We start from the raw sequence: 25,993 nt of genomic DNA on the forward strand, positions 1-25,993 counted from the left end.
TAGCTCGTGAAAAACAAGGGAGGGCCATTTTCCGACATTTTTACATAGGAAATAACCCATTATTTGTTGGGAATTATTTTTGTGGGTTTGTTTTAATGTGGGTAAAAGTTACACCAAAACATCTTACAAATATTATATTCATGTTCCATGACCATAAAAACATAGGGTTTGACACACAAAAACCCCTCATTTTCCTGTCTGGAACAGCCACCGAGTTATGGATGTTAAATTCTGAAAACATACGTCATCTTGAAAAATGACCCCTATTTTTTTTTTTTTTTGCACACATTTTTGACGCTGTCATCAAGTGGTTTCATATTCACAACACCCCAATGATAATTTCTAGCCATGAGGACAAATGTTATCTTTTCGTTACCACCTACTCAAAAACTAAGCCTCTTTTATGGCTCTGTTTGCAGGACTATAGGCATTATCAATGAAATGGATTTATTACAGATGAGGTAGCTTATCGTAAAATGTGTGTACAATAGGTGGCAACACTTTTTTGATGTACTGAAGGTCTTCAAACTTTCTATTTGTAATTGGTATTTGTTTTTTAAACAGTTGCTCACATGTTATGTCATTGTGGGTGAATCTGCAAGGGTTTGTATTGTAGTTTTTGAAGCCTGTGAATATTATTGTAACAGGTATGGGTGACACAGAGAAAGGTGTTCTGTCAGGTAAAGGTGACACAGACATTGCGACTCCAAATGCATCAAATGGTGTTGCTAAAAGTGGTATATGATTGTTTCATGATTCATTATTGCAACAGTTTAGATGACACAAAATATGACACCTCCCCCCCCCCCCCCCCCCACCCCCCCCACCCCCAAAAAAAACCCCACACAAAAAACCTTCACTAAGCAATGATTGTCTAGGCCACTCCCCCGGCATAAATGTCTGCACACGCGCCTAAATACATTAGGCCTACATCGTGTGTCAAAAAGGTAGGGGCCGCAAAGAAAAAATGCCTAACTCGTTTTAATGTTTTATGGATCATATCATTTAGGCAATGTAAAGAAAAATACTTTGAAAAGAATTGTCACGTATTAACTTAACATCGCTTATGTAAATGTCTGCATATCCATTCAAGTTACATATATGAACGAAAAGGTGTCACACAAACAAGTTTAATGAATTAGGCAGTTTCCATCCTTCTACAGTTTGTTTCTCCAGACAGCCATTTTGATTTCTAAACGTAGTTCAAAAATGACTTAGGCAGCATGTCGTTCGCCGAAGCGAAACGCCTATCTAAAAAGATGACTTGGGCAAATAGTTTTCGCTTGGGATATCTCCACCTGCTTTTGACCAATTTCAAACTACGTCAGTTTTATTTATAGTAAATGACCCACCAAGCCCGAAAATAATATAGATTACAAAATGCCTAACTCTGAGTTAGGCATTTTGGTTATGATGGTGACGATATATCTTATTGTTGTTCATTAAGACAGAACACAGGCGGCAGCTACCAGTCTGGTAGTGTGAGAATATAGCGTATACCCTGTTGCTAGATCTGTAGTTCGCGCCAGGACAGACGCGGTGTGTTTTGTCACATTCGATTCAGTGCATTTTCAACTGTACCATACTCGCCAGACCCAGATCCAGACCCAGCTTCGGTGTGTTTTGTTTAACGACACCACTAGAGCACATTGATTCATTAATCATCGGCTATTGGATGTCAAACATTTGGTAATTTGACAATCTGAAAGGGGAATCCCGCTATATTTTTCTACTAGTAGTAAGGGATGTTATATATGCACCATCCCACAGGCAGGATAGCACATACCACGGCCTTTGAGAGAGAGTGATATATATATATATATATATATATAGAGAGAGAGAGAGAGAGAGAGAGAGAGAGATAGAGAGAGGGGGGGGGGCGGGGGCAGAGACAGACAGGCAGATAGAGAGCGTGATAATGCATCTTTAAAAGCTACCAGTGTTACAGTCATGAAATACACGTTCAGTAACTGCTTTGACGTACTAGTATCTGTCTGTCTGTCTGTCTGTCTGTCTGCCTGTGTTTGTATATGACCGGATATGCAACACGAGTACAAATGCTGTCAGCTACCGAGTAGGACTTTAGTATTTGTGTACAACCAACGTGAGAGTGCGTCACGGAAAGTTAATTTATGGGCCATTTTTTATGTGCGCTGGCGTGGTGCTGGCACGCAACGTGAAAAAACTGACGCATCTATGGTTATCATTTTCATTTCAACTTATTTTCGTGCTTATAAGCAATTAACGTTCAAGCACGCTGTCCTGGGCACACACATCAGCTATCTGAGCTGTCTGTCCAGGACAGTGGGTTAGTTGTTAGTGGTTAGTGGTTAGTAAGAGAGAAGAGGGTGTAGTAGTCTTACACCTACCTACCTACCCACTGAATGATTAAAACTCGCTCTGGATGAGAGCCGGTACCAGGTGCGAACCCTGTACCTACCAGCTTTATGTCCTATGGCTTAACCACGACACGACTGAGGCCTGTCATGGTTATTAGTAGCAGTGTTTCCATACAAACAGTGTGCGTTTTCCGCGTCTGCGCCGCACCAAAATAAATAAATAAATAAACAAATACACACAAAAAACCCCCAACAAAAACACAAAAAACACAAAACAAAACTATAAAAAACACACACAATTTTTTTTACAAACAAACAGACAAAGAAAAACAAACAAACAAAGCCAAAAAAAATACAAAGAAAGAAAGAAACAAATAAATAAAGAAAAAAAACAAAAAAACAAAAACACACAAACACACAAAAACAAAACAAAAACAAAAAACAAACAAAGCAAAAAACAATAATAACACGTAAATGAAAAATGTAAACAAAAATACAAACAAACAAACAAACAAAACAAAAACAAAACAAAGCCAAAAAAAAGAAGAAAAAAAAAAGATAAATAAATATACAAAAAAACAAAAACAAAAACAAAAGCAAAAACAAAAACAAAAACAAAAGCAAAACCAAAAACAAAAACAAAAACAAAAACAAAAACAAACAAAAACAAACAAACAAAGCAAAAAACCAACAATAATAACAAGAAAAATAATAACACGTAAATGAAAAACGGCCATATTATAAATGTTTCATTCTCGAGTTCGTAGTTTTACGATTTTTACTTTTGTCGAATGTTAAAGGCGGGGGTCGTCTTCTTTTCTCATTTTCAGAAATACCCCCCCCCCCCCCCCCCCCCAAAAAAAAAAAAAAAAAAAAAACCCACAAAAAAAACCCAAAACCCCAAACAAACAAAAAAAACCCCACCAACAGCGCGATGTTGCCACATTAATTGTAGTTTCATTTTCATGTTATATCCTCTTTTTATTTCCACAGTGTATAATTTATTATGTTAAACCATTATACAAACGCGATGTTGTGTCGTTTGTGTTTTAATAAGTGTTCCAGTGGATTAAGTGACAATAACACCTGAATAACGGCAAGCACTGTAATAAAGCTCATTATATGAAATAAATTTCCACAGGTGACAATGTTGACATATATAATAGCTAAAGGACAGGATATTAAAAGAGACAAAGAGGCCGAACCAGGCTTTTACTTGGGACGAAATTCGACTAAAATAAAAAGATAGCATGTCAGATATATATATATATATAGATAGATAGATAGATAGATAGATACATACATACATACATACATACATACATACGTACACACACACTAAACGTTAAAGTTTGCTTTGCTTAATGAAACCACTAGAGCACGTTGATTTATTAATCATCGGCCATTGGAAAGGGTTTTTTTTTTGTTTAACGACACCATTAGAGCACATTGATTTATTAATCATCGGCTATTGCATGTCAAACATAATTTTAGTAATTTTGACATATAGTCTTAAAAAGGAAACCCGTTACTTTTCTTCATTAGTAAAGTAAAGAAGAGTTTGTTTAACGATACCACTAGAGCACATTGATTTATTAATCTATTGAATGTCATACATTTGGAAATTCTGACATAGTTTTAGAAAGAAAATAAGCAAGATGTTTCCATTAGTAGCAAGGGATTTTTATATACCCTATCCAACAAACAGGATAGCACATACTACGACCTCTGATATGCCAATCGATGTGCTCTGGCTGGAACGTGAAATAGCCCTTCACCGGGGATCGATCCTGTTCCGACCGCGTATCACTGCTAGACGAGCCTTTTACCACTGGGCTATGTCCCGCCACATATATATCTCCAAAATTATTAGAAATTTGGCGAATTTAATTTGGTCAGAACATCTGTAGCAAAAACAAAACCTACATGCGCTAATAAAAATCAAATCAAAAACGAAACAACACAACATATATTTAAAAACATATGTGAACACAACAGCAACCAATCAACCAAGTGATAAAAATGGGAGGTCAGAGGTCACAGCTTGGGTGAAAACACATGAGAAGTTGCTCTCCCACAAAAGTCTGTTTTTGCGAAGAAAAAACTATATTATAAAGACAATTTATATATGAGAAGACTCATGTTCCTAGCTGGAATTTGGTGAGAGAACTCTTATTTTTGAAAATAACTTTATTTTCTTGGTTTTATTCATCTTCTACATGCTTGCCTTGTACATATATACAGTCATGTATTAATCAGTGCTACAGTCCCCAAGCCAAACCCTTGATCATTGAGTAGTGTTCACCCAATGAACTAGATGTCTCACTGTGGTTGACAATGTGCTGTACAAGGATAGCTTGGTCTACAAGAGTATGAGTTCAGTTAATGACCGAAAACGAATGATAAGCAATGATTCATGTGAGTTGCCACCAAATGCAGATACAAGACAAACTCAAGAACTTAAAGTCAGACAAGACAAAAAAAAAAAAAAATCGCATATATCAGCAACTTCATTGACAAGTACTCAAAAAAATATGGATCCAGTGCTAGCTGAATTACACATAATAACTGAGCAACAAGCTGAAATAAACACAAAACTTGATCTTACAATAACTAAAAATGATTTACAAGCCAGTCTTGCTCAAATAAAACAGGACATACTTTCAACGCTTCAAGAAAAACTTGATAAACTGGAAGAAAAACTTTTTCAGGTACAGCTCAATAACGATCAACTAAAAACGGATAATGTGAAGTTGAAAAAAGAAAACGTGGAACTAAAAGAAGAAATAAAAGCTGCAAACCTATCAGCAGGTATAGCGCTTATCCGAATAAACAATATGGAGCAGCATACGCGTAAAGACAGTAGTCGTTTGTTCGGACTGAAAGATGACAACAAGGACGAAAACGTTACAGAAACAATTAAAAAAACCGCGAAAGTGTTGGAAAAAATTGGTATGGACATTGCAGAGGCAGACATTAGCATTGCACACAGACTAGGCCCCTTTAATCAGTCTCGGTGTAGACCGATCATTGCAAAATTTGTGTTGAGAACGCAGAAATTAGAAGCCTTGAGAAATAGGAGAAAATTAAAAGGTACTGGTATAGGGCTGAGCGAAGATCTGACTAAAGAAAACTATCAAAAACTGCTGAAAGTAAAATCTCACGAAAACATAGAAAGTGCATGGACAAAAGACGGAGTAATCTTTGCAAAACTAAAATCGGAGGAAAGAATAAAAAAGATACTGGAAATGAATGATTTTCTGCCTGCCTCATGAACGTGTTTCCAACATTTCGACGATGGTTTAATGTTTTTGTAAACGCTATGTATTCCCGGACTACCTATCGCAGAGCACTAGCTAGCTTAGTTCTTTATTCACCAATATATATATATATAAATAATTGACACTTTGTGTGTATGTTTGTAGGTCTGTCTTTTCGTGTACATATCGGTGTGTGTGTGTGTGTGTGTGTGTGTGTGTGTGTGTGTGTGTGTGTGTGTATGCATGTTCATGGGTGAATGCTTGTAAGATAATTGTGTGTGCTGATGTTACTATACTGTTATATCTGTGTATACGCGGACTTGGGTGTGTATGTATGCGTCCGCACTCGCACCTGTACCTTTGCAGGGTATACTAGTTATTTACCCATGTGCACTTGTCTATCTTTATAATTATGTGGGTTTTTTTGTGTGTTTTTTTTTCTTATTTTTTTTATGTATTGGCATGTGCATTGTGTGTGTAGGGTGTGTGTGTGGGGGTGTGTGTGTGTGTGTGCACGTACATGCATGCGAGTGTTAATATGTGTCCTTTTGGGTCAATATAATGGAGGTAATCCCATCAGCTAAAAGAAAAACTAATTTATATACTTTTTTGCACAGAATATACTTAATCTATTAATATCAGCCTCAAAAGGGAACATTGATACATGTATATATGTAAATGGAGAAAGTTGGATATGGTTATGGTTCCGTATAATAACTTAAATTACTGTTTTTATCCGATAGTATTAGGACCATCTCCATTATTATCTTTATTAATATTATTACTACTGAAAACGATCTTGCATCTGTTTATAGCTATTAATGGATATGTGGTGACTGTTCACTTGTTCTTTTTTTTTCTTTTTTTTTTTTGCTATCAGTATGATCAAGGGTTAGGAGACTCTCTAAATGGCCTACATGGTTATTTTAATGTTTAATTTACTTCTTTGTCCTTTACTTTTCATTCCCTCTCTCTTATTTGTGATTCCCTTTTTTACAAATTTTTCTCTCGCTAAATCTCTGCCTTGTTCAAAAGCAAAAGGGTATAAAAGTTACTTATTTGATTTCTGTCCTCTAAAAATTTCATTTTCAAGCAAGCTAGATACAACATCATTAAAATATATATACAATCATATTAACCAAAATGTAACATGGCATATTTACAAATCATGACATTGAACTGTCAGGGACTCGGAGATCCTGAGAAACGAAAAGATGTTTTGAACTATCTAAAATGCAAACACTTTGATATTTACTGCTTACAAGATACACACTTTACTCAGGATTTAGAACCTTATATAGAAGCTCAATGGGGATACAAATGTCTGTTTAACTCTTTCACTGGTAAAGCTAGGGGAGTTGCAATAATGTTAAATAATACATTCGAATACAAAATACATAAAATAAAAACAGATAATTCAGGAAACTTTATAGTACTGGATATAACGGTGAACAAAGAGCGAATAACACTTATTAATATATATGGACCAAATAACGATAACCCGGACTTCTTTTCTAAGATTTTATTGAATATAGAAGAATTTGATAATGAGTATTATATAATATGTGGTGATTTCAATTTAGTACTTAATCAAGAAATTGATACGAAAAACTATGTACATTGTAATCATCCTAAAGCACGTGAAAACCTCCGAGAAAATATAGAAGCATTTGATTTGAAAGACCCTTTTAGGGATTTATATCCAATGCTAAGAAGATATACTTGGAGAAAATCAAACCCATTAAAATTGGCAAGACTAGATTTTTTTCTCATTTCAAATAATTTAATACCACATGTTGTAAAGGTTTTAACTGACAATAGCTACAGGTCAGACCACTCTGGTGTAATATTGTATTTGAAACTAAATACAATCCAAAAAGGTAAAGGGTTATGGAAATTTAACAATTCACTATTGACAGACAAAGATTATGTAAAAATTATTAAGGAAGTAATAAATAATATAATTTCGCAATATGCTGTTTTAATTTATAATGCAGATAACTTAAACTCTATTCCAAAAGACGAAATACAGTTTGTAATAAATGAGCAACTTTGTCTTGAAACACTGCTGATGGAAATAAGAGGGAAAACAATATCCTTTTCGGCGTTTAAAAAGAAGAAAAATAATGAGTTAGAAACTAAACTTTGTGAAGATATAAAAGAATTAGAAGACAACGATAACACTAACTTTAAAGTATTAGAAGAAAGAAAACATGAATTAACAGAGCTAAGAAAAGAAAAACTCAAAGGACATTATATCCGAGCACGGACAAAATGGATCGAAGACGGGGAAAAACCAACTAAATATTTTTGTAACATGGAGTCTAGAAATTACCATAGCAAGCTAATATCAAGATTAGAATTAAGTAATGGAACAGTAATAATAAACCAAAAAGATATTCTAACTGAAACTAAGTGTTTTTATCAAAAACTATATTCTGCGTCATCGGAACAACTACACACTAATATAGTGGAAGAGCTATCAGTTTAAAATTTTAACAGGTTAACAAATGAAGAAGCACAAGCTCTAGAAGGAAAAATAACATACTCTGAAGTTTTAAATGTTCTTAAAAATATGAAGAAGGAAAAAAGTCCCGGCGCAGATGGATTTACAGCAGAGTTTTTCAATTTGTTTTGGACAGACTTAGGGTATTTTATAGTTCGGTCAATAAATTATAGTTATACTATTGAGGAAATGTCCCAAGTACAAAAACTAGGTATAATCACTTGTATCCCCAAGCAAAATAAGCCTAAACAATTTTTTAAAAATTGGCGACCCATAACTCTTTTGAACTGCACTTATAAAATGGCTTCTGGCTGCATTGCAAATAGAATTAAAACCGTCTTAGATAAAATAATAAATAAAGATCAAACAGGTTTTATTAAAGGAAGATATATTGGAGAAAACATACGATTGCTATATGATATAATGCAATACACTGATACATACAATATACCTGGTCTGTTAATACTTGTGGACTTCGAAAAAGCTTTTGATTCTGTATCTTGGTCCTTTATCGAAAAAGCATTAGATATATTTAATTTTAAAAGTTCAATAAAGAGCTGGATTAAAACATTTAACAAAAATTCAATGTCCAGTGTATTACAAAATGGTTATTTATCAGAAACTTTAAAATTAGAAAGAGGTTGCAGACAAGGTGACCCCCTGTCGCCATATATTTTTCTAATTTGTGCTGAAATTCTCGCAATTCTGGTTAGGAATAAAACAAATATCAAAGGCATTACTATTAATGGTGAAGAATATCTAATTTCTCAATATGCCGATGATACTACTTTCACTCTTGATGGATCTCCTGAGTCTCTGTACAATACAATGACATTACTTGATTACTATTCTGATATCTCCGGTTTAAAAATAAGTCAAAAGCCATCTGGATAGGTAGCAAAAAATATTGTAAAGATGTCTATCACCATACACGTTGGAAACTGGAATGGGGTGAAAACCAGTTTACTTTGCTTGGTATTAACTTTCCCATAAATTTAAAAGATATTATAGCATGTAATTTTGGCTCTAAGATCAAACAAATTCTGAACTTGATAAAACTGTGGTCATTTAGAAAACTGACTGTCCTAGGAAGAGTTACAATTGTTAAAACGTTATTAATACCAAAAATTACGTATCTACTAATGTCATTACCAAATCCATCAAAAACAATTATAAATAATTTAAATAAAATGTTTTTCCAATTTATTTGGCAAAATAAACCAGAAAAAATAAAACGAGAATTATTAACTCAAGATTATAGATATGGGGGTATAAAAATGCCAGATATACAACATGTAATGACATCCTTAAAAATATCATGGATAAAAAGATTTTTTTTAAAATAATAATAAATGGGTCAACCTATTTCAATCTACTACTGGTTTAAGTATAAGGGACCTAATTATATATGGGGACTATTTCATTATATTTAAAAAAGAAAAGATCAAAAACAGTTTCTGGAAAGATGTATTATTCAGTTGGGTACTATTACAAGAAAAAAAAAGTCTAAAAACGACAGAAGATATACAAGGACTCAATATTTGGTATAATACCAACATCTTAAAAAGTTACAAACCGTTTCTATATAATGAATATATAAAAAAAGGAATAATTTTCATAAACGACATACTCGACAATGAAGGGAATATTTTGGTATTTGAAACGTTTAGAAGAAAATATGACATAAAAACTAATTTTTTAAATTATGCATCATTAGTAAATGCTGTAAAATCTTTCCTACGTTCATTAAACAATATTAATGACAAAACATTCACATCTGTTAAAATTCCAATTTTACCTTTCAAAATGAAAATTCTACTGAACACAAATGCAGGATGTAAAGATCTGTACAATACGTTGAACAAAAAAACCACAACTCCAAAGTCACAGATAAAATATGCAAACAAAGGATTGACATACGACTGCTCTACCTTTCTATTGTTTAAAAGATACAACTTTAAGGTGGTTTCAATACAGACTGTTACACAGAATTCTGGCTACTAATACTTTTCTTCATATGATACATTATGTTGATTCAAACAAATGCTCTTTTTGTAATAATGAACCGGAGACATTGCAGCACCTTTTTTACGACTGCATTGAAGTAAGAAACCTTTGGGAAGCAGTTAAAAAATTGATTTTTGAAAAAACTGGTCTTTGCATCCCACTAAGCAAAAATGTAGTTATGTCTGGAATGACAGATGGTGATCTAAGATACGTAGTAAACTGGATAACTGTCAATATAAAATATTACATTTACAACATGAAAATACTTAAACAAAGTTTGCACAAAAAGGTCATTGAAAATATCCTGATAACTAAATTCCAAATAGAAAGATGTATCTATTTTAAAAATTGCCAGTATGACAAATTTAATGAACATTGGGAGAAATGGTTGAATCTTTTTGCTTGAAAATCGGAGAATTAATTGATACTACTTTCTTCAATCGCATAACTGCACATCTTATTAACCTAAAGGAAAATCTGGGCTTGCTTGGATATACTAAAAATTCTGTAGAACCAGAAAACCAATCTTAATCTACAATACGAGTAAAGAGTAAATAATACATGCTTCTTTCTCTTTTTTAGTTTCTGTTTATCTTTTCTCTTTTTTACCCCATTCATTTCATCTGTCCATTCTCTATCCCCTGTCCCCCTCAGATCAAAACCATTATTGTATTCATATTTATGTATTGTTTTTAACAAATTCAAATGTATGTAACTAGAAGGTATGAATATATACATGTATTTTTGTAAGGCAATGATTCAAGGCTCCCCAACCTTGACACTGTCAACTGATCTGGGGGCAATAAAAATCATTAAAAAAAATAAAAAAAAAGAGATAAAAATGTCTAAAATGTTAAAAATATCCGTGCGACTGTTTTTAGTAAGTCCACTGTCGTGTGTCTCTACCTTTAATCCGTGTCGTGTGTACTACCTTTAATCCGTGTGGTGTGTCTCTACCTTTAATCCGTGTGGTGTGTCTCTACCTTTAATCCGTGTGGTGTGTCTCTACCTTTAATCCGTGTCGTGTGTCTCTACCTTTAATCCGTGTGGTGTGTCTCTACCTTTAATCCGTGTGGTGTGTCTCTACCTTTAATCCGTGTGGTGTGTCTCTACCTTTAATCCGTGTGGTGTGTCTCTACCTTTAATCCGTGTGGTGTGTCTCTACCTTTAATCCGTGTCGTGTGTCTCTACCTTTAATCCGTGTGGTGTGTCTCTACCTTTAATCCGTGTCGTGTGTCTCTACCTTTAATCCGTGTGGTGTGTCTCTACCTTTAATCCGTGTCGTGTGATACTACCTTTAATCCGTGTGGTGTGTCTCTACCTTTAATCCGTGTGGTGTGTCTCTACCTTTAATCCGTGTGGTGTGTCTCTACCTTTAATCCGTGTCGTGTGTCTACTACCTTTAATCCGTGTGGTGTGTCTCTACCTTTAATCCGTGTCGTGTGTCTCTACCTTTAATCCGTGTGGTGTGACCTTTAATCCGTGTGGTGTGTCTCTACCTTTAATCCGTGTGGTGTGATACTACCTTTAATCCGTGTGGTGTGTCTCTACCTTTAATCCGTGTGGTGTGATACTACCTTTAATCCGTGTGGTGTGTCTCTACCTTTAATCCGTGTCGTGTGATAATCCGTGTGGTGTGTCTCTACCTTTAATCCGTGTGGTGTGTCTCTACCTTTAATCCGTGTGGTGTGTCTCTACCTTTAATCCGTGTCGTGTGATACTACCTTTAATCCGTGTGGTGTGTCTCTACCTTTAATCCGTGTGGTGTGTCTCTACCTTTAATCCGTGTGGTGTGTCTCTACCTTTAATCCGTGTGGTGTGTCTCTACCTTTAATCCGTGTGGTGTGTCTCTACCTTTAATCCGTGTGGTGTGTCTCTACCTTTAATCCGTGTGGTGTGTCTCTACCTTTAATCCGTGTGGTGTGTCTCTACCTTTAATCCGTGTGGTGTGTCTCTACCTTTAATCCGTGTCGTGTGATACTACCTTTAATCCGTGTCGTGTGATACTACCTTTAATCCGTGTGGTGTGTCTCTACCTTTAATCCGTGTGGTGTGTCTCTACCTTTAATCCGTGTGGTGTGTCTCTACCTTTAATCCGTGTGGTGTGTCTCTACCTTTAATCCGTGTGGTGTGTCTCTACCTTTAATCCGTGTCGTGTGATACTACCTTTAATCCGTGTGGTGTGTCTCTACCTTTAATCCGTGTGGTGTGTCTCTACCTTTAATCCGTGTGGTGTGTCTCTACCTTTAATCCGTGTGGTGTGTCTCTACCTTTAATCCGTGTCGTGTGATACTACCTTTAATCCGTGTGTGTGTGTCTCTACCTTTAATCCGTGTGGTGTGTCTACTACCTTTAATCCGTGTGGTGTGTCTCTACCTTTAATCCGTGTGGTGTGTCTCTACCTTTAATCCGTGTGGTGTGTCTCTACCTTTAATCCGTGTCGTGTGATACTACCTTTAATCCGTGTCGTGTGTCTCTACCTTTAATCCGTGTCGTGTGTCTCTACCTTTAATCCGTGTCGTGTGTCTCTACCTTTAATCCGTGTGGTGTGTCTCTACCTTTAATCCGTGTGGTGTGTCTCTACCTTTAATCCGTGTGGTGTGTCTCTACCTTTAATCCGTGTGGTGTGTCTCTACCTTTAATCCGTGTGGTGTGTCTCTACCTTTAATCCGTGTGGTGTGTCTCTACCTTTAATCCGTGTGGTGTGTCTCTACCTTTAATCCGTGTGGTGTGATACTACCTTTAATCCGTGTCGTGTGTCTCTACCTTTAATCCGTGTCGTGTGTCTCTACCTTTAATCCGTGTCGTGTGATACTACCTTTAATCCGTGTGGTGTGTCTCTACCTTTAATCCGTGTCGTGTGATACTACCTTTAATCCGTGTCGTGTGATACTACCTTTAATCCGTGTCGTGTGATACTACCTTTAATCCGTGTGGTGTGTCTCTACCTTTAATCCGTGTCGTGTGTCTCTACCTTTAATCCGTGTGGTGTGTCTCTACCTTTAATCCGTGTGGTGTGTCTCTACCTTTAATCCGTGTGGTGTGTCTCTACCTTTAATCCGTGTGGTGTGTCTCTACCTTTAATCCGTGTGGTGTGTCTCTACCTTTAATCCGTGTGGTGTGTCTCTACCTTTAATCCGTGTGGTGTGTCTCTACCTTTAATCCGTGTGGTGTGTCTCTACCTTTAATCCGTGTGGTGTGTCTCTACCTTTAATCCGTGTGGTGTGTCTCTACCTTTAATCCGTGTGGTGTGTCTCTACCTTTAATCCGTGTGGTGTGTCTCTACCTTTAATTATTGTCGCGTGACTCTACCTTTAATTATTGTCGCGTGACTACACCTTCAATTATTGTCATGTGACCCTACCTTTAATTATTGTCGTGTGACTCTACCTTTAATCCTTGTCGTGTGTCTCTACCTTTAATTATTGTCTTGTGACTCTACCTTTAATCCGTGTGGTGTGTCTCTACCTTTAATTAGTGTCTTGTGACTCTACCTTTAATCCGTGTGGTGTGTCTCTACCTTTAATTATTGTCTTGTGACTCTACCTTTAATTATTGTCGTGTGACTCTACCTTTAATCCGTGTGGTGTGTCTCTACCTTTAATTATTGTCTTGTGACTCTACCTTTAATTATTGTCTTGTGACTCTACCTTTAATCCGTGTGGTGTGTCTCTACCTTTAATTATTGTCTTGTGACTCTACCTTTAATTATTGTCGTGTGACTCTACCTTTAATCCGTGTGGTGTGTCTCTACCTTTAATTATTGTCTTGTGACTCTACCTTTAATTATTGTCGCGTGACTACACCTTCAATTATTGTCATGTGACCCTACCTTTAATTATTGTCGTGTGACTCTACCTTTAATCCTTGTCGTGTGTCTCTACCTTTAATTATTGCCGTGTGGCCTTATCCTTTATTTACTTAAGTAATAAGATATATTTTTGTTGTTTTCAGGGCAGGGCCAAGAACCGTACGACCCAAATCGACTACCGCCGCCAGGAAAATCATGTAGGTACTAGTATTACGTCATAACAGAGTTGTAATGTTAAGAAACGTGCTGATATGTAATGTTAATTTCATTAGAATACTATTAATTCCTATTAGATGCTGTTCACGAATTACCTAACGCAAAAAAGTGCATGTGTTTAATTGTTTTGTTTTTGTTTGCTTGTTTATTTTTTAAACCTTCTTCTTGTGGACAGTTTAGAGCCATTGTTTCAGACTATTTACCAATTAAATTGAATCTGTAGGGGAACCTGAAATATTAATGTTGATATCAACTATTAGACCGAACATATGTTTTGACCACAGGCATCATAGTAAAAAACGTTCAGGTATGTTTATCAACACACCGAAACACATTCCATAGTTTGCACGTGTATCACGCAGTTGCCCCGTACACGTGCGAGAGGTGTCATTCTCGATTTTGACAATTTCCAGGAATGTCCATTAATCACTGTGGAACATTATTTCTGTCAATCGTTTTCATTCTGTTGATCATACAGTTGTTATTGTTTTATTTTTAGTAATTTTTATTGTTTGAATTTGCGATTTACTGATAAAATAAACGTCAGCTATCAAATTTCACTTCTGACCCCATTCGTCCTTCAAGATCATTGGTGGTCATAAAACCTACTGTAATACTGAACTACCGGTTGTAATGTTTGCCCAATTAATTCACTATTATCATATAACCATTCCTCAGACCTTACAATTTTGGCTATATATATATATATATATATATATATATATATATATATATATATATATATATATATATATATATATATACATGCGTATATATATGTGTGTGTGTATATGTGTGTGTGTGTGTGTGTGTGTGTGTGTGTGTGTATGTGCGTGCCTGCCTGCGTACGTGTATGTGTGTGTGTTTTGGTGTTTGTCGGAAATTCCAAACTAGTATATATTTATAATTCAGCTGAAGGGGGAAATGTTACCACCGTGCCAGGGAGGAGCCAAACATTTATCTAAGAATCATATAAACGTGACAATTACATGCAAAACGTTGCCATTATATTTGCATAATATATGCAAACTGTCACTTCTTCATTTTGAAATAAAATTAAATTTGTTAAAAATTCCTTTTATATAAATAAAAATAAAACAGCCTAGTCGTCTATCAGTCATAAACATGATGGGAGCCAACAGTACAAACGCAATAAAAAAGTGGCAAAGACTAGTTTTTAAACACCATAGCGTGTTGTTCACTACGCTCCAGACAGTGCACCACAACTGGTAAATTAAAGTCGGTGGTATGTGATACCCTACATGTGGGATGCTTCATATAAAAGATCCCTTGCTACTTATGGAAACATGTAGCGGGTTTCCTCGGTAAGACTATATGTTAGAATTACCATATGTTTGACATCCAACAGCCGATGATTATTAAATCAATGTGCTCTAGTGGTGTGGTTAAAAAACACACATTTTTTTCTTATTTTTTTTCACTATTAAAGCCCTTTTTGATAACTGAAATCAGACATTGCTTGTGTTCGTAATGCCACAAAATGCATTTTTCACAATTTCAAGAACGCACGTACCTCTAAGAAGTAAGGTTATGAATTGTTTTTTGTTTAACGACACCACTAGAGCAGATTGATTTGTTAACCATCGGCTATTGGATGCGAAACATTTGGTAATTTAGACAGATACATGTAGTCTTAAAGAGGAAACCCGCTACATTTTCCCATTAGTAGCAAGGAATCTTTTATATACATAATCCCACAGACAGGATAGCACATACCACGGCCTTGTGATATACCAGCCGTGGTGTACTGGTTGGAACGAGAAATAGCCCAATGGGTCCACCGACGGGGATCGATCCTAAACCGACCGCACATCAAGCGAGCGCTTTACCACTGGGCTACGTCTCGCAAAGATCGGCAAAGATCAATAAGTAGATCTGATTTTACAACTGTCCACCAGATGTCTCTGCAGTAATTATTTAAATATGGCAACATTAGAACTTCCTGTTTTTGAAGTCAGTGCCTCTTCAATTTGTCTTTATCCCTAAGTTATGTATTGCCCGGTAAAGAATTCCCTCGTGTCCAGGTATATAAGAGGCACTAGATAGAGATTTATGGACTCAACCAAATGCCCATTCGACTCTGTATTGTGCAGAGCTACGGTCTTGATCGCGAATAACGGTTTTATCGTTCAGATTTATACATTAAAAATAAATGTGAATTTGTATTTCCAATATGTCTTCAGAAGTAGCTGTTAACTTCAGTTCTGTAAAACAAATCCAGATTGTTTTTCTTAATAAGAATATGTGCTGTGAAACATATTATTTTCAGCAGACCTTATTGTTTAAGGGGAGCGATCACTATCGCCCCCCCCCCCCCGTCACTCCCTTGAGACTAGACGAAGTAGAGTATTTTTTAGCTCCCCTTGGTATGCGAATTTACATGGTAACAAGATGTTAATATCTTAAAGGGACATTCCTGAGTTTGCTGCATTGTAAGATGTTTCCGACTAATAAAATACTTCTACCAGTAAACTTAAATATGAAATATAGTTTCTTGTTTAGAATATCATTGTCTGTATATTCAATATGTTTCTGGTCGTCTTAATATTTGTAAGAAGCCCGAACTGGATTTTGGGAAATAAAATGAAATTTAACCTATTACAAATATTAGAACAACCATAAACACGTTTAATATACAGCCACTACTATTTTATGCAGAAAAATATATTTGATATGTAATTACAATCGTTAAAATGTCTCTGTTAGTCGATAACACCTTAAAAATTGCAGCAAACTCAGGAATGTTCCTTTAAATGGCTCTTCGTAATCTAACTTAGGATAACTATTAATCACTGCCTTCAACTTTGTTAAATTAATTGTGTTATTCTTCAAAATACACAAAATGGCCATAGATTCATCATAATAATACTACGAACACGAAAGGTTTCCTTATCTATTAATATTACTTTATCCTGGAATCACTGTACATATACCGGCAGGATATGACCACTAGATCAATTTCTAAAGTTTCGGTCACTAACCAAAAATATAGCTTTTCCAGACAGAACTACTGTTTATCAAACTTATGATCGGCAAATGAATGTTGACCTTTGATCCTACAATGTAAACAAATGACACATAAATAGTAACAGTAAATATTAACTTCCACAAAAACCCTGATCCACTGTATCAGGACAAATAAAAGTAAAGTTTGTTTTATTTAACGACGCCACTAAAGCACATTGATTTCTTTTTATCTTATCGGCTATTGGACGTTAAACATATGGTCATTCTAACACTGGTTTTTTTAGAGGAAACCCGCTGTCGCCACATAGGCTACTCTTTTACAACATGCAGCAAAGGATCTTTTATTTGCGCTTCCCACAGGCAGGATAGCACAAGCCATGGCCTTTATTGAACCAGTTATGAATCACTGGTCGGTGCAAGTGGTTTACACCTACTCATTGAGCTTTGCGGAGCACTCACTCAGGGTTTGGAGTTGGTATCTGGAATAAAAATCACATGTCTCGACTGGGATCCGAACCCAGTACCTACCAGCCTGTAGACCGATGGCCTAACCACGACGCCACTGAGGCCGGTACTGTATCAGGAAGTTAACTGTGTTACTGGCAATCAATTCCACAATATTGACATTCCATACCACATTCTTCTTCTTCTGCGTTCAAGCTATAGTTGATCATGCTTTAGATTTGGAGTCTGGTTGTGGTCATAAAAAATGCTGTCTGTCAAGTCTTCTTTGGAACCCCAAAGCTCGACAGCCAGTGTTGCTCCGTTCGGCCAGTGTTTCATCCTAGCTTCATCGTTTTCTTTGATGTTTTTGCATGTTGACCAATAGCACTACTATTTAAATATATTTCTATTAACTAGTCATTTATAATACTACTATCTACATGTACATATGCATTAATATTAAATATATCACCATGTACATTATTTGTATAAGTATTACTATTACTATAATCAGCATACTATCACAAAGTGTATGTACTTCCAGTATTTAGCGTGTATAATCTAATTCATATTCTGTGAGGCGATGAATCAGGGCACCCCAACCCTGGCATCGTCAAAATGACCTGGGGACAATAAAAAAATAAAAAAAAGCAAAAAAAAAAAGCACTACTTTGTCTATCCCTGGGTATAAAGCTGACAGAGCCACCAGCTGCTTGAGTGGTCCCCTTCGAGGCTGGAGGCCCGGCATCGTACCCACCTGGCTTTGGTCCATGGGGACGACACTTCGATATGTTTCATGATCATAGAGCTTGGTGCATGTACAGACATTTCCTTTCGGTTACCACGCTAATCAATCTAATTAAAATTAGCTCCACTGGTACTTGCAAAATCATGCCAGTGATTTGAAAAGAATTTGAAAACATTCGGGATTATGCCGAGGGTATACGAAATGATTCGGATGAATTACGAGGTATGCCGGAAACTAATTTCAATATAAAATTTAATATAAAATTCGTTTGAAGACGAACCTCCCCCCCCCCCCCCCCCCCCCCCGTCATGGTATAGCCATAAAATCTGTTTATACTAGTATACAATCCAGAGTTTATTACTGCACTTTTCCCCCAGTTTTGTAATGTTGAAATAGACCAACGAGTTCGCCTATTGCATAAATAGTCATGCCCGATATTTTTAGAATGTGTATGCTTCCGAATAACGCTATAAAAGGCGAAGTGTAATTGGTCGATATTTAAATTATTATTTATAGATGAAATGTCCCCTGGACATGGGAGTCCACGCAATGCTGTTAGATCTACTGGTAGACCAGTATACCTAATTTTAATCAGATTGCACGCTAATGCGTGTGCATAGCTTCTGTACTCCGACTTCAGTGGACTTGGTTAGAGTTTGGAGTTTTCCTTCTCCTAAGAGAGTTTCCTTACTAGGATTCTGAGCCTCTCCAGCCGTTTTGATTTTGGAGTTCGCTTCTCCTAGACAGTTGTCTTTCTTGACTGACGTCCTCTGACTGGACTGGACGTCCATATTAGTCTAGTCTCTACCCTTTGACCAGTCCAGCTTGGGTGACCCTACCAGGAGCTGATGCTCCAGCTGGCATAGTTCTCCGAGTCATTGAGACATGCAAGCTACCTCACCACGTCAAGGAATGGACTATGAGATATATACCACATTATATCGATATCTCTGTATTGTATAGTAGCGAATTAAATTTGGTCTCAAATACTATGTGCCCCTTATTTCATTTCATCAGAATATTACGTACATGCAGTTGAATAATAATATAACAATAATAACAAATAACTTTAGTAACAACAATATATTTAGTATTATAAAATATAATATTTGAACAAGAACTATTTTGTGCTGGTGTATAAGTAAATATTTTAGGCGACAAGGGTATCAATACGCACTGACCTACATATTACGAGATACAGCTGTAAAATAAAATCAGTTTATTTTATTTATTTATTGTATTATGTAGGATTGCAGGATAAATAAAAACAACCGATTACTGTTTTAAGAATAGCAAGGTATAGAGAATAACCGGTTACTGTCTTAATACATGGGCTCCATCCTGCTCTTAAAACAGTAACCGGTTATTATTTATATCTTACTATTACAATTTACGTTTATATTTGTAAATTGAAACCAACAGTTTATTCATTGGCACATTAAAGGGACATTCTTAACTGTTTAGCCACTGAAACGTGTTTTATGTATATAAATGAATGAATGAATGAATGAATGAAAACGAATGAATGAATGAACAAATGAACGAGCAAACGAAATAAATGAATGAATGAATGAACGAATAAACTGAATGAATGAATGAATGAATGAATGAATGAATGAATGAATGAATGAATTGAATGAACGAACGAATGAACGAATGAATTGTTTTTTTGTTGTTTTTTGTTTTGTTTTTAAATATCTTTCTTCGTCCGTTCTGGCGTGGACGCCATCATTCAGTGAGTTTTCGTCCTAAACGCTACGTCCAACAGCGGAAACTCGCATAGCTGTCATACTGATGTAAGAATGCTTGCTACGCCTCCACTTTAAATCTCACACGATGTGACAGGTGACAGTGTACCCGTCGACTGCGCATTTTTTTTTCTTGCTTTAAAAAAAAAAAAGTTTAATAGCTTTACGTTTACGCAACAATCCCAACAATAAGTTGGGGTTTGTTTTATGAGGAAAATGTTTTATTTCGTGTCATTTAGCTGTTATTGTTTTTCTCTGAAATGACAGCACGGCTTAAATTAATCTTACACATTTTGTCTACCAACAGACATATGACATAACAGGCCCGCAGCAGAGACGGTTCCAGGGGGAGAACCAGGGGACCCCCCATGAATATATTCAAGTGCCTTTTTTCGGGAGGGGGATGGGGGATGTGGGGTGGGTGAGGTGAGGGTGGGGGTAACAAAAATACATGAGTTGGTCCATGTGGTTTTTTTTCTTTAACACCCCCAAACAAAAATATTGGATCCGACCCTGCGTATTAACAATATCTGAAGTACGAAAGGGCGCTCAATCTTTAATGGGGGAACAAGCCAGATTTTTCATCCTTATATAGTTTGTTTTGTTTAACGACACCACTGGAGCACATTGATTAATTAATCATCGGCTATTGGAAGGAAGGAAATGTTTTATTTAACGACGCACTCAACACATTTTATTGACGGTTATATGACATCGGACATATGGTTAAGGACCATACATATATTGAGAGAGGAAACCCTCTATCGCCAGTTCATGGGCTACTTTTTCGATTAGCAGCAAGGGATCTTTTATATGCACTTTCCCACAGGCAGGATAGCACATACCACGGCCTTTGTCCATTTGTGGTTCACTGGTTGAAACGAGAAAAAAACCGCATGCAAATGAATGGATCCACCGAGGTGGTTCGATCCTGCGACTCAAGCACTCAAGCACGCGAGCACTTAACCGACTGAGCTAAATCTCGCCCCCCCCCCCTCCTGATATAGAATAAAACTAACAAAGTGTAAATTTTTGTTCTCAAAAAAGGGAAGGAAGGAAGGAATGTTTTATTTAATGACGCACTCAACACATTTTATTTACGGTCATATGATCAAAAAAGGGGGTCTGTGCCCCTCCCTGCTCCCTATGGGTTTGCCCGAAAAAGAAACAATAGTGAATGTGAATAAATGTATAAAAAGTAATCGCCATTGAAAACAATATTATTTGGACGAACACACACACACACACACACACACACACACACACACACACACACACACACACACACACACACACACACACACACCCCTCCCGCTGAAGCAAATGGTCCGCTTCAGAACTAAAACATACAGGTTTATACATATGGAGTTTCTGGTGGTGCAAAAACAAAATAGAAAAGGTCCACTTGGTTCATATTCGAACCCCCCGCCCCAGTTCCAGCTCACGCTACGCCCCTGTCCTGTACACATCGATGTCCACTTTTAGACGGCCGTATGTTACCCCACCCTCCTCCCCCATCCACCACCACCACCACCACCACCACCCTTCTTACGCTCCTGTAAATTGTTTTCAATTTATTATTACCATCTACACAGACTGCCCTCCTGTGGCGCAATGTCCAACAGGCTGTCTTAGCGCTACGGAGACGTTCTATGACGAAACCGGCTGCCAGCATTGTCGGTGCGTGGGCGAGTCGCCCCCACTCCTGCCGCCCCCGCATCCACAACACCCTCCACCGCCAGGCTGGCAAGAGATTCCGCCGCCGAATCCGCACCCACCACGATCAGATGGGCTGCCGCCGTACCCGCCACCTCCCGGTATAGACTACCCACCACTTACGCTGCCGCCGCCCGGTTTCCAGGGTCCAAATGGGCCGCCCCCACAAGGTGAGTAAGGTTGTTGTTGTTGTTGTTGTTGTTGTCGATGTTGTTGTGTATATGTGTGTATATGATATGTAATTTTTGCGTTTGTATTTTTGTTTGTTTTTTTTTTTTGTTTTTTTTTTAATTAACAACCATACAATGACACTTTATAGAGTCTGTTGCTTTGTTTTACACTACAGCACATTGATTTATTAATCAAAGGCAGGAAAGAAATGTTTTATTTAACGACGCACTCAGCACATTTTATTTACTGTTATATGAGGTCAGACATATGGTTAAGGACCACACAGATATTGAGAGAGGAAACGGTTACTGGGTGTCAAACAAATGGTCCTTTTGACACAGTCATAGAGAGGAAACCCGCTACATTTTTCCTTTAGTAGCAAGGGATTTTTTTTATATGCACCATACCACGGACATGATAGAACATACCACAGCCTTTGATATAACAGTCGTGGTGCACTGGCTGGAGCGAGAAATTAGGGGGGATTAGCGAGGGATTAGGGGAAACTGAACCCCTGGTCCTGGAGAAAATACTTAAAGGGACATACCCTAGTTTTTAAACACTAATGCATAATTTTTACTATTAGAGCCGTTTTTGATAACTGAAATCAAACTTTACTTAGATTTTATTGTTTAGATTATTCATTTCCGTACATTCGAAGTGTTTTTGGTCATCCTGGTGTTTTTAATATCACAAAATGCATTTCTCATATTTTTAAAAACACACGTGCGTCTGAGAAGTAACAGTTATGGAGTCGAGTTTTAGTCTATTTTTAGAGGATATTTCACCATTTCAAAGTCACAGACTCATGTTTTACTCAATAGTGACTTTATCCAAATGCGTTACAGGTTTGTAGATTAACCAAACTTAGTGTGCATTTTCATGGGCTGAAACTAGGGTATGTCCCTTTAAATTTGGGCAAAAACGATAGTGGATCATGCTACACACGCGTAGTGCATTATTAGTTTATTGGGGTGGGGCGTATCCCAGTGGTAACGCGCTCGCTTGATCGGATCGATCCCCGTCGTTCCAGCCAGTGCACCATGACTGGTATATCAAGGGCCGTGGTATGTGCTATCCTCTCTACTAATGGAAACATGTAGTTGGTTTCCTCTCTATGACTAAACTATGTCAAAATTACCAAACGTTTGACATCCAATAGCCATTCAATGTGCTCTAGTGGTGTCGTTAAAGAAAACAAACTTACTTTTATATTTGTCTTATTTTGTATATGTATGATGTACATAAGGAGAAACGTTAATAAATTATCTGTCTGTCTGTCTGTCTGCCTATCTGTCTGTCTTTCTGTCTGTCTGTTTATCTGCCTGTCTGTCTGTCTATCTGCCTGTCTGTCTGTCTGTTTGTCTGTCTGTCTGTCTGTCTAAATGCTTTTAACCCCTGAAACTCTAACGTTTCTCGGAAAGCATGCCCCCGAACCACGTAAAAAGTTCAGGCTTATGTACTTTTATATTTCTTTTACTTTGTATATGTGTGATGTACATACTGTGAGACGTTAATAAAGCATCCGTCTGTCTGTCTGTCTGTCTGTCTGTCTAGATGCTTTGAACCCCTGAAATTTAAACGTTTTTCGGAAAGCATGGCCCCGAAGCGCCTAACAAGTTCAGACTGTTCTGGCTTTCAGATTTCCACCCCCAGGCTATAGCAGTGACAGACCTCTCTCTCTCCACACACACACACACACACACACACACACACACACACACGCACGCACACATACGCAGACATACGCACACACACACATACACCGTAAATGACCGTAAAGAGATACGTTTTTTTTGTATTATTCTTATCCAATGAACATGCACATACATGGTCCGTTTTCAAAGTGCGCAGCTTTTGGCTGATGATTGAGCAATTATGGACCTGTTTGGTAAACCAATTCGTCAAAGAGTCAGCCAGTTAAAGGGACAGATCCGTAGTTTCAGCTCATGAAAACCTCTTAAAGGGACAGATCCTAGTTTCAGCTCATTAAAACCTCTTAAAGGGACAGATCCTAGTTTCAGCTCATGAAAATTAACACTAAGTTTAATTAATCTACAAACCTGTAACACATTTGGATAAAGTTACAACAGAGTGAAACATGAGTCTGTGACTTTGAAATGGTGAAATACCCTCTAAAATAGACTAAAACTCGAGTTCATAACTGTCAGACGCACGTGCGTTTTTAAAAATGTGAGAAATGCATTTTGTGATATTTAAAAACACCAGGATGAACAAAAACACTTCAAATGTACGGAAATGGATAATCTAAAGAATAAAATCTGAGTAAAGTGTGATTTCAGTTATCAAAAAACGGCTCTAATAGTCACAACTATGCCATAGTGTTTAAAAACTAGGGTATGTCTGTTTAAGATCCGAGAAAGCGTTATCTGATATGGTTAAACATTGACTACCACACCCACACTAAAAACTAAACTATTTATTAAATTATTACCATTATAATATTATACCAGTGTTCTATCTAGCAATAAATAAAAGGGCGCTGCGCCCTGCCCCGTTTTGTACCGCCCTACCCCGTTTATAAATACTTGGCTTCGCGTATATCTGTATTATTATTAATTAATATATAGATACCCGTGTGTTTATGTGTTTGTAATATATTTTTTACAAAATATTTTTCTACACAGTCGCAAAGATGAGTAATAGTCAGCGACCTAATAAGTAAGTCATAAACTGAAAACAAATTTAGCAATGAATTTTTCTCTAGAAGTGATAGCAAGATGTGTCACTACGTCAGTAGCAATATCCGGTGTACTTAGCAATATCCGGTGTCGATCCTAAGCAGTTCTGACGTTTTTCACACAGGTACCAATTTTTTTTTATATATTAATGCGCCCTAATGGTATTCATGTTGGTTTTCGCTCTTTTTCTTCTTTTTCTTTTGAAACAAATATTAACAAACATTAAACGACGTGCATTCTATTGTTAATGGTATGTGTGCACTAAAAAACCCCACCGATATTAAGAGAACAAAAGAGAAACAAACAACTTATGTTTTTGTGGAGTTTTCTTGTTTTTGTTTTGTCGTTTCTTTTGTCTATGATCATTCGACATCCAACATTTGTTGCTGTCACAAAAGTGTCAGTTCTGTCAAAAAGAAAGAAAACCCCATTACTGTTTAACCCCAAGCCACGCCTGAATCAAACTGAATGAACCTTTTTTTGTTGTTGTTTAACGACACCACTAGAGCACATTGATTAATTAATCATCGGCTATTGGATGTCAAACATTTGGCAAGTCTGACATATTATAGTCATCAGAGAAAACCCACTACATTTTCATTTGTTTTATATGCAATTAACCATAGACAGGACAGTACATACCACACCCTCTAATATACCAGTCGTGGGCACTGATTAAAGTTTGTTTGTTATGTCAACGACACTAGAACGCATTGATTTATTAATCATCGGCTATTGGATGTCAAACATTTGGTAATTCTAACATATAGTCTGAGAGAGGAACCCCACTATATTTTTTCATCAGTAGCATGGGATCTTTTATATTATGCAACATCCCACAGACTGGATAGGACATACCACGATTTTTGATATACTAGTCTGGAAGGAAAAATAGCCCAGTGGGCTCACCGGCGGGGATCAATCTCAGACCGACCGCGCATCAAGCGAGCGCTTTACCACTGGGCTACGTCCCGCCCCAACATAAGTAGGGAGTTCGGGAAAATTGCAACGCAACAGTCGTGACAGATGGTAGTCTGATCCTAGCATAGCGCTAGCAAAAACTGACTAATGGTAGGATCAGACTTCAACTGTCGCGACCAAGTTCGCGCACTCGATGGTTGCGTTGTAATCTCTCCCCTCCCCCCCCCCCCCCCGACTTACGGTGGGTGCGCTAAGGAATCGAGTTTTAAGAGCGCTCAGACTAGCAACTAGACAGTCGTAGAAGTCGTGAGAGCAGAAAGCTAGCCAATTTGTGCTGGCGGTTGGTAGTCTCATACTAGCATAAAATGTCTACCTGACCTTAATTAATTAATGTTGTTGAGTATACATATAGATGT

The 25,993-nt window shown here is 37.0% G+C and overlaps 1 protein-coding gene across 3 annotated transcripts in view; it reads left to right on the forward strand.

Moving 5' to 3' along the window:
• The window catches only part of LOC121373518 (kielin/chordin-like protein), a 94,750-nt gene that overhangs the window by 19,558 nt on the left and 49,199 nt on the right, over positions 1-25,993 (forward strand). For all 3 annotated transcript variants that reach the window (XM_041500191.1, XM_041500193.1, XM_041500192.1), the window contains exons 2-3: positions 14,067-14,120; positions 21,663-21,953. In XM_041500191.1, the coding sequence (XP_041356125.1) occupies positions 14,067-14,120; positions 21,663-21,953 (345 nt within the window). The remainder of the gene's footprint in view (positions 1-14,066; positions 14,121-21,662; positions 21,954-25,993) is intronic.

Source organism: Gigantopelta aegis, chromosome 5, assembly GCF_016097555.1.
Source record: "Gigantopelta aegis isolate Gae_Host chromosome 5, Gae_host_genome, whole genome shotgun sequence".
In the NCBI taxonomy this organism is placed as follows: Eukaryota; Metazoa; Mollusca; class Gastropoda; order Neomphalida; family Peltospiridae; genus Gigantopelta; species Gigantopelta aegis.